The following is a 9,787-nucleotide window of genomic DNA, read 5'->3' on the forward strand; positions in this document are numbered from 1 at the left end:
CTGTGCCAGCCAGGGCACCTGCCCTGTGCCAGCCAGGGAACGTCCTATGTCCCTGTGCCAGCCAGGGAACCTGCCCTGCCCCCTGTGCCTCCCCTGCCCCCTGTGCCAGCCAGGGAACACCACAACCCTGCAGATGGTGCTTCATCCCGAATTGTCCAGCTCCCACGGCTTGGATGAGGAGCCCCCTCATAATTAGTTGCAATTTTCTGGTCATTAGCATTGATTTTTCTGAGTGTTTGGGGACTGAAAATGTGCCTTCCGGCTTCCGAGCATAAGTGGATTTTTAACTCAATCTTTTGCCCGTTCCGTGTTTAATCCTTCAGTATGACAAAGGGGAATTGTGGCTTTGCCCCCTGGGTAAGGGGTTTCCTTCCCTGAGTGTGGCAGGATTTAGAAAAGGGCTGTTTTGTCTGGGTGAAAACTGTTCTCCTGCCAGTCCTGGTTCCAGCATCTGCTGTTGTGTCCTGGCAGCTGGGAGCTCTGTGGCCTTTTCCCCTGGGAACCTGAGCACGAGCAGCAGTGCCAGCAGCACGCTGGGCAGCCCCGAGAACGAGGAGTACATCCTGTCCTTCGAGACCATCGACAAGATGAGAAGAGTCAGCTCCTACTCCTCCCTCAACTCCCTCATCGGTGAGCACAGCCCTCCTGCCCTGCCCTGGGGCTCCAGCACGTTCCCCTCCCTGCTCTGTGTGTGCCAGGGTCACCCCAGCAGAGGGGTGGCACTGGGAGCTGTTGGCTCCAGCTCTAAGCTGCACTGAAATCCTGTTAGGAATTCAGGCACAAAAATGTGGGGGCCACAACAGCTTGGCTTTAAAGTACCTGTAGCTTTTCAAACAGTCTGAGCCATTCTGGCACGGCATCACAGGCACCATGCAGAAGGACCTGGCTTTTGGAATGGCCTCCTTCCAGGGAAAGCAGCATGCACGGGGAAATGCTGGGGGAAGTCTCTGTGTTTCCTCTGTAATCACTAAATGGGCCCATATTTTCACAAATCAGTGCAAAGAGGGTAACTCAGGGAGAAATCACCTGTGCCTTGACCAAAGAAACATTTTCCCTGCTCTGTTTTCTAGGAGAATTAATGGTGATTTGGCTCTCCCAAGTTGAAAGATTCAGGGATTGTAATTACTGAGCCCCTGTGGCAGTTTAAAATCATGAGTTCATTAGGAACTTGATCAGTTAATTTGCTTTTGATTATCAGTAATGACATTGGATCTTCTGAAGCATGGCAGGGATGTTAGGAAATTTCTCTCCATCTTGAGCTAGGACTGGAGTTTTCCCATTTCCACTGGTGTGTGATTGATGGCTGGTGTGTGCCTCACCAGAGCTGTGCAGCACAGCTGGAAAGGGCTCTGGAGAGGAGCTGGAGGTGGTGAGGGGAACTTTGGAAAGAGAGAGCAGCTCTCCAAGGCCTCCCTCATTCCTGATCCATCAAAGAGCTCAGACCCAGCTGGAGCTTAGAGAAGTGTTTAAAATTCATGACTCGCACAGAATCCCATTACCTCCCCATTTGCCTGGTGCAAGCCAGGCTTTTCTCATTCCTTCTGAAGCATCACCATCCTCCAGCCCTGTCTCCTGCTCCCCAGGAGAGGTGCCACCAGCCCCAGCCACCCCCACAGCTCTGCAGCCCAGGCTAACCCTGCTCCTTCATGTGCCTTGAGCTGCTGCTGCAGGGGAGCAGAGACCTGTGCCTGAAGGATGCTGTGCTCTGCTCTTGTCTTCTGCGAGAGGAGATGGGGCTCTGGCTCTGCAGCAAGGCCTCTGCCAGGCATCTGAGATGGCCAGAGCAATGGGAAAGGTGTTTGGGGCACGTGGGGAGACTCCAAGTGGAGCAGGAATCTGGTGTGCAAGAGGGAAAGGAGACATTTTCAGCCACAGCTTGTGTTCTGTGCTCTGCATTCCTGTCCTAAGCTGAGTCACTGATCACAGAATTCCAGAATGGTTTGAGTTGGGAGGGGCCCTAAAGCCCATCCAGTGCCACCCTGCCATGGGCAGGGACACCTCCCACTGTGCTCCAAGCCCTGTCCAGGCTGGTCTTGGGCCCTTCCAGGGATCCAGGAGCAGCCACAGCTGCTGAAGCTCAGCCCTTTGCTCCTCTCTGGCAGTTTTAGGAGCTTGGCATGTGAGGGTTTGTTCTGGATCAGTCTCTACCCTGGCACTGAGGCACCATACAATGTACTTCTTCCCAAAAACTTGAGGAGAACCTCTCCGTTCCTCCTTGTCCCATTTTACAAGCAGTTCCTTAGCTAGCTGTGGGCCAAATGTGCCCATTATGGCTCCCCAAATGGCACCACACACGCTCTGAGCCGAGCTCTGTGTTCTCTGGCAGCTGCTCCTTGGCCAGACAGGCCAGCACCAGGAGAGACATTTATTTCTGGCCCACTTTTCCAGCTGGCAAGAGGCAGTTTGTGGTTAGTCAACAAAGACATCATTTTGGAAGGGAAGCTGAGCCTTGCTGCTTTTCCATACAGCCACTCATTAATCTTGGTGTCCTGGAAATGTTCAGCTTTAAGATAGGAAAAGGGATGGAATTAAGTTGGGGGTTTGCATACCTCGAGGCTGATTATTCATATGCAAAGTGCACCGTGAAAGCCTTTGTCCTACAGAGAGCTTGGCTGGAAAGATTATCTTAAGGAGTGATCAAAGAAGGAGGAAAATAAATCTGGGAGCCATGAAATGCTGGGGAATTGTTGTCTCCTGCAGCAGGAGAGGCTGGGGGTGGAGAGCTGTTTGCCACTTCCCAGGATGTGCCTCAGAGTGCCAGTGAGGGCAGAGGGTGCTGCAGAGGTGCAGGTGGACACTGAGGTGCAGGAAACAGAGAACTGGGGCAGGGGAGCCTCCTACTCCGCGTTAATGCACCGAGCTAATGAGGAGGAGCTGGTCAGCCAGCAGTGTGTGCAGCTGGGAACAGGCACAGCAGCAAAACCCAGCGGTTTGGGTGGGCTTTGGGAATGGGAACTTGCTGCAGGGGCTGCTCAGAGGGGGCTGTGCCCCTGCTGGTGGTGCCAGGGGTGCCTGCCCTGAGGAATTGCTTCTGCTGAGCTGCTCCTGTGGAGCACGGGGAGCTGCAGCTCTGCCCAGGGCTCAGGGGGAGCTCAGGGGCTGGGCTGTGCCTGCAGGGAGCAGAGCTCAGGGAGCTGTGGGGATTTGGGGTGTCCCCTTCACCCGGGGTCCCTCCTGGCAGGAGGAGGGTTCATGGCATGCACACTGAGCAGCTGTGGGGATTTGGGGTGTCCCCTTCACCCAGGGTCCCTCCTGGGTTCATGGCATGCACACCGAGCAGCTGTGGTTGGCACTGAGGGGAAGCAGCTGCCCAAATCCTCAGGGCTGTTCAGCCTGGAATGTTTCAGCTGCATTTCCCTGCACAGCATTGCCTGTGTGCTGTGTGAGGGTTTCATTCCTGTCCCTCCCCAGGAGCTGGGAGCAGGGAGCAGCCTTGGTCTGGCTTTGCTGCAGTGCTGCTGGGAAGTGGAGCTGCCCCATCTGTGGGGCTTCAAATCACTGCAGTGATTTTTACAGGGGATTGGAAAGAAACTCTGTCCCAGGCTGGCAAACCAAAGGGAATAAATAAAGCCACGAGCAGTGGGGTTTGCATGCACTGTGCTCCCCCTGCAGCTGCTGGAGCCCAGCCTGTGCTCAGGGCTCACAGGTGAGCTGAGCCCCACGTGTGCAGGGACAATCCAACTCAGGGAAAGGCAGGCAATTTACTTTTGACATTCTTAGCAGGGGGGATGGTTTTGTAAACATGAGTCCACCCTGCAAGGTGCACTGAACTGGCTGGGAGTCAGTGACTAATTACAGAGCTGTCTGCTTCCATTAGTGCTCAGCCCCCCTCAGCTCCTGGTTTGCATCTCGGGGACAGTGTGGGCACTGGAGCCCTAAAGGTGAAATGGAGCTGCTGTTCCTCCTGCCACCTCTGCTGCTCCCTTTCCCAGGGACTGGAGCTCAGGATCGGACAGGGAGCAGTGTCAGGAGTGTCACTCCTGCTCTGACAGTGGGGCAGTGGCAGCAGGAAAGAGCAGCTTTGGGAGCAGCAGCCCTGAGCCCCAGGTGCCTTTGGAGAAATTCCCTGTGTTCTCCTCAAAGGCTGCCAGGTGAAGGGGGAATTGCACTGGCACAGTTCTGCTTAAAATCTGGTTTTTCCCTGACACTTAGATGTATAAAAAATGCCGTTGGGTTTCTTGCTCTGTGATCGAGGTGGTTACCAGGGCCCCTGGGAAATCAGCTGGGTGCCCCCCTCACTCTTCCTCCTCTCCCTTTCCTTTTACTCTCTTTCAAGGGCTTTAAAGAACTGAAGGCATCCAGATTTCCCACTGGCCCTTATGTAACAGGCTGGAGTGTGGGAGGCAGAGCTCTGGGCACAGCTCTGGGCACACCTCAGACATTACCTGGCTGCTGCTTCATGAGCTGAGTCTTTTTTCCTCCCACACCTTGTAGCACTTTGCCTCTCTCCCTTCTTGTTCTTTATCCTTCCCTCTCCAGTTTTTCTGTGCTTGGTAATAGAAGCTTCCAGGATTTAACATTGTTATATATTTACAGCCTTTGCAATTTTACTGTATTATATAAATATTATACAATATTACATAAATATATGTTTATGGCCTTTACAATTTACAGCCTTATAACAATTTACATTGTTAGAGGTTTTACAGCCTTGCCAGTGCCCAAAGGGGCTCCAGGAGAACTGGGGAGGGGATTTCCACAAGGGCCTGGAGTGCCAGAGGGAAGGGTTACATGGGATACTGGGGAGAAATCCTTCCCTGGGAGGGTGCCCAGAGAAGCTGTGGCTGCCCCTGGATCCCTGGAGTGTCCAAAGCCAGGTTGGAATAACCTGGGATGGTGGAAGGTGTGGAACAGGCTTTAGGGTCCCCCCCAGCCCAAGCAGTGTGGGATTCTCTGGTTTGTCCCTAGGAAGGTTGGGATCAGCTGCAGGCTCTGCATGGACACCCCCAGCACACAAACAGCACGGTCCAGGTGCTCCCTTGTGAGATTCCCAGGTGCAAATTTCAGCAGATGTCGCTTGGAGCATCCTTTGGGTGCCAGGTGGGACAGAGCCCCTCTGCAGGGGGCTGAGAGGGAGGAGCTGGGTCATGGGGGCTGCCCTGGCCCTTTGCAGGGATCTGTCCCACTCTGGGCACCTGGGGCAGAGCAAGGTTCCCCTTTCAGCCCAAGGGCAGCCTGCAGCCTCCTGGAGCTCAGACCTGCTCTGCCCCAGCCTGCTGTGCTGCTTTAGGGACCAGGTGTAGCTCTGCCAGGTGAGGAGCTGCCTGGTGACCAAGGGGCCCTCTCCTCCCAACTTTATATTTAGATGCCTCCAGAAACACGAGAGGGAAAGCAGTAACAGCTTGATCTGTCATTTAGCACTGATTGTGACTCATCTGAAATCTCTATTTTAGCTCTTTTTTGTTGTTAGTGCAACCACTTCAACATTGTCCAAATGGCTGCACTCCCAGCCGGGGCGTTGCACGATCAGGCACCGGCAGGGCTCGGAGGCAGAACAACAAATTCTCCCCCAAAAGCAGCAAAATAAAATGTTCACAGGATTTTGTCAGTTGTTGCAAATGCTTATTAATTTGATTTGTACTTCGAATCTGTCAGTCCCTTCTGCCGAAATACCGAACAGCTGATGTGCTCATTAAATAACAAATTGGAGGAATTGATACAAATGTCAATAGGAAAGACTGAGCTGGACTCGCTGCTTCCTGAGGGCTCAACTCCTAAAGCTTTGCTTTAAACATTTACCAAACTTGGAGAGTGTGCAAACCCCTGGACAATTCAATAAAAATAACCACCACAGTATAGGGCAGTAACTGTGGGTTTCCACCATTCAGTATTTCAGACATTATTCACTTGGCCTTTCCAGGTGATTTGCTTCAGGAGCCTGGAAAAGCAGGAGTTTGACTGGAGATGATTTAGGGAGTCTTTAATTTATTTTGCTTCCTCCCACTTTGATTTCACAAGCCCTTGCAGAGTTCACAGCCAGGCAAAAGGGAGGCAAGATGGCCATGTGGGATGTTTTTGAGCTCCTCTCTTGATGTTCCCTGAGATGCCATCAGGTTGTTCGGAGTTCTAATGAATTTTCTCACATCAGATCAAAGAATCGGAGTTGATGGATTGTCATGTGCTGCAGGGCTTTGGGGTTTGTTGTGGTTTTTGTTTTTCTAGGTGTGAGTTTCAACAGTGTTTATACCCAAATTTGGAGAGTGCTGCTTCACCTGGCTGCTGACCCCTATCCCGACGTGTCTGACCTGGCCATGAAGGTTCTCAACAGCATTGCCTACAAGGTAAGTGCCTGGCCCTGCTCACCTGTGCCTGCCAGCTCTTTGGATGTGGATTTTCTCATGCTTAGGCAAGGCTTAGGCAGACTGACCTGGATGGGTCCGTTGGAGGGCTCTGCCTTTTGCAGAAGGAGCTTTTAATGCTTCACCATGATAAACTCTGCTCTGAACTCTGGTCAGGTAAAATGAATAAATGGGGGAGGGCCCGGGCTTGTTTTAGGGTATAAATGAGGTCTAGATCAGTCCCTGGGATAAACCTTAAGTATCCTTCATTAAATTATCCCTTTGCAAACTGATTTAGATAATGCAAGTGGGACTGGCCTGCAGACTGAAGCCACAACGGCTCTCCAACCCAGGTGAACTAGTACATGTGAGTCAGCATGCAGACCCCTGCCACTCCTCACCCCAGCCCAGGCTGGGTGCCTAAACCTCCATCCTCATCCCATCTCATCCTGGGGGTGACAAGATGTCCCTGGAGGTGCCACCCTGGGCCAGCAGCTGCTCCCTGCCCAGGCCAGGCCACCCCAGGACATCTTCTCACCCTGTGCGTCCCCTGGCTGGGCACAGAAAGCTCTGTGTGACCCTCTCTGGCCTCTCAAGCATCCAGACCATGAGCCATTGCAATGGGAGCTCTCTTACTGGGCCTTTCCAGGGAAAAACCCCAGATCCTCAGCCCAGGGCTGTGGAGCTGGAGCTGCAGTAAGAGACGCCAGCATTGTGCACTGCCATCCTAATGCCTCAGAGATCTCTGCTTGGAAATCACTTTTTCTCTTGAGACAATAGCTACTGACTTGAACTCTGGTGTTCCAAGTGCACGTGCCAGTGAGTGGTAAGGGCTGGGTTTGGGACAGAGGATTCTCTTGGCAGTGGGGGCAGCAAGCTCAGCCCTTCCCCGGAGAGACAGGGGTACAACAACTGACAGGCTGGAGATGCCAAACAAGGGCAAGAAGGAAAGGAAAAGGTGGAAGATTTCCCTCTTTCTGCTCTAGATGCACAAAACTATTTCAGTTCTGTGTTTGGAAGGCTCTTTGCAAAATGAAGTGTTGCTCCTACTGCTAAAAGGGACATAAAGAGGAAGCAGATGTGCTTTTCCTGACCGAAATGTGTTCTCAGGAGGTGCTCCCTGGCCAGTGGAGAGGTGGATCAGTACCAGCATCGGTGTCCACGCTGCTGTGCCAGCAGGAGCTGTGATCATTCTGCTGTCACATCCCTAGGGAGTGCTGGGGCTGATGGGGGAGTTCTGTGCTGTCTCTGACAAGTGAGGGCCTGGCTGTGCTGGTGCTGACCCGAGCCCTGAGCTCAGGCTCTGGGGCTCTGCATCTCACCCTGCACGGCTGGGCCAGCTGCTCTGCCCCTGCTTCCTAAGGCAACGGCTCTTCCAACAGCCCTGAAAAACAGGAAGCATTCCCATTGACAAGGGTTGGATCTGGGGATGCTTCAGGGAACAAAAGTGGTTTGTTCTCCTTTGCCTTAGCCCCGAGTCCCCTAAGGACAGCATCGCTCCTGGGGTCCTGCTGCGCATGTGGGGGCTTTGCTTTGGCCAGCACCACCTGCCTTGGGTGGCTTCTCACGGGGCTTTGTGATGAAAACAAACCCCCAAACACAACAAACAGGCTGTGAGCTGCCCAGCACAGTGGGCTGTGAGGCTCAGATGCTGCCCTGGCTGTTCCCAGTCCTGTTCTGTGCTGTGAGCGGTGCCGCGGGACCACGAGAGCTCGAGGCTCTGTGGGAGCTCAGGCAGGGGCTGGCCGGTGTCTGATGCAAATCAGTGACAATTAAATCCTTGCTAGCTGTGTCCTGAGACCTCTCCTTCGTGCTGCTGGAGCTTGGTGGATGTGGAAGGGAGCTCTGGACGTGGGCACTGCTCCTCCCCGGTGTGTGCAAGCGCTGCCCACTCGGGCTGAATTTTACCAGTGAATGCAAACAAAAATTGTTTTTCTTGCTTAAACAAAAATACTGCCTCACGTGATGTAAAACACTTGAATGTTCCAGGGGTTTCACATTTTGGTTTAATTGCTGTAAAATTCAGGGAAGGAGAGGCTTTGTTTTGGAGCTGGGCCAGCTGAGGTTTTCTTCCATTGGCAGAGCTGAGCAGAACCCAGCTCAGGTCTGGGGGACCTGGCTGGGGCTGGGGGCTTCAGTGGGAACAGCTGGGCCAACTCTCCATGGGCTTCCACATCTGGAGAGTGCTGGGGGACTAAAGATTGCAGAACCATGGAATGGTTTGGGTGGGAAGGGACCTTAAAGCCCATCCCAGGGCAGGGACATCCCAACTGTCCCAGGTGCTCCCAGCCCTGCCGAGCCGGGCCTTGGGCACTGCCAGGGATCCAGGGGCAGCCCCAGCTGCTCTGTGCCCCTGTGCCAGGGCCGGCCAACCTCCCAGGAAGAATTTCTTCTGGCTGTCCCATCCCAGCCCCTCTGGAGACATCCAAAGCCCCTGGGCAGGTTCCTGTGTCACTTGATCCAGGAGGCCCTGCCTTGGCAGGGGGTTTGACCTGGGTGATCTGCAGAGGTCCCTCCCAAGCCCAGTGTTCTGTGATTGTGTGATTGCTGTTATCCAAGGAGAGCAGAGTGTCCTGCTCAGGTTTTTCCTGGAGCCAGGGCTGTGGATCTGTTCCTCCAGAAGGGCTCAGGGGCTGTGCTGGGTGTGAGCAGCCGGTGTGTGGGCAGCCCAGGCGTGCAGCCTTCCTGCAGGAATCTGCTGCTGCTCTGTTCCCCGGGCTCATTAGGCACTGCTGGGCCTCTCCCAGGCTGTGCCTGCCCTGCCATGGATGGTGGTGATGCAGATGGCAATGGTGCAGTTCTCCTGCCCGGCCTGAGCCTTGGAGAACACCCAGCCCTGCTTTTTGTGAGCACCAAAACAAACAGCGAGGGCCCAGGGTTCAGTGTGGGCCTCCAGAGACTCGCTGAAATCAAAAAGTCTCAAGAGGAAAGTTTGCTTCAGCCCAGGCTGCTTTGTCCAGGTGTTTTTAATGGAAGGCTTGAGGCTGAATCACAGAATCATTTAGGCTGGAAAAGCCCTCTGAGCCCATCCAGCCCAGCCATTCCCCCAGCACTGCCAGGGCCACCACTGACATGTCCCCAGGTGCCACATCCACGTGGCTGTTAAATCCCTCCAGGGCTGGGGACTCCAGCACTGCCCTGGGCAGCTGTGCCCGGGCTGGACAGCCCTTTCCAGGGAAGGAATTTTCTCCAATATCCAACCTGAGCCTCCCCTGGCACAACTTGAGGCCATTTCCTCTTGTCCTGTTGTCCCCTGGGAGCAGAGCCCAGCTGCCCCCTCCTGTTAGGGGGTTGTGCAGAGCCAGATCCCCCCGAGCCTCCTTTCCTCCAGGCTCAGAATGTGCTTTATGATCTGTGGTCATGGTGGGAGCTGCAGGACTCAGTCCTGAAGTGTGAGGGCCAGGCTGGTGGCTGTGGGGGCACTGAGGGGGCCCAGGCTGTGTCCCTGCCCTGTGTTTGGGGTGCTGGGCAGGTCCTGGCTGCAGCCATCCCCCTGCAGGCAGCACAGG

The 9,787-nt window shown here is 54.3% G+C and overlaps 1 protein-coding gene across 2 annotated transcripts in view; it reads left to right on the forward strand.

Annotated features, from left to right (window-relative positions):
• Positions 1 to 9,787, forward strand: part of RPTOR (regulatory associated protein of MTOR complex 1) — a 105,682-nt gene that overhangs the window by 64,740 nt on the left and 31,155 nt on the right. For both annotated transcript variants that reach the window (XM_031064651.1, XM_031064652.1), the window contains exons 20-21: positions 472 to 630; positions 6,163 to 6,281. In XM_031064651.1, coding sequence (XP_030920511.1) covers positions 472 to 630; positions 6,163 to 6,281 — 278 coding nt within the window. The remainder of the gene's footprint in view (positions 1 to 471; positions 631 to 6,162; positions 6,282 to 9,787) is intronic.

This window comes from Geospiza fortis, unplaced genomic scaffold (assembly GCF_000277835.1).
Source record: "Geospiza fortis unplaced genomic scaffold, GeoFor_1.0 scaffold546, whole genome shotgun sequence".
NCBI classification, from domain to species: Eukaryota; Metazoa; Chordata; class Aves; order Passeriformes; family Thraupidae; genus Geospiza; species Geospiza fortis.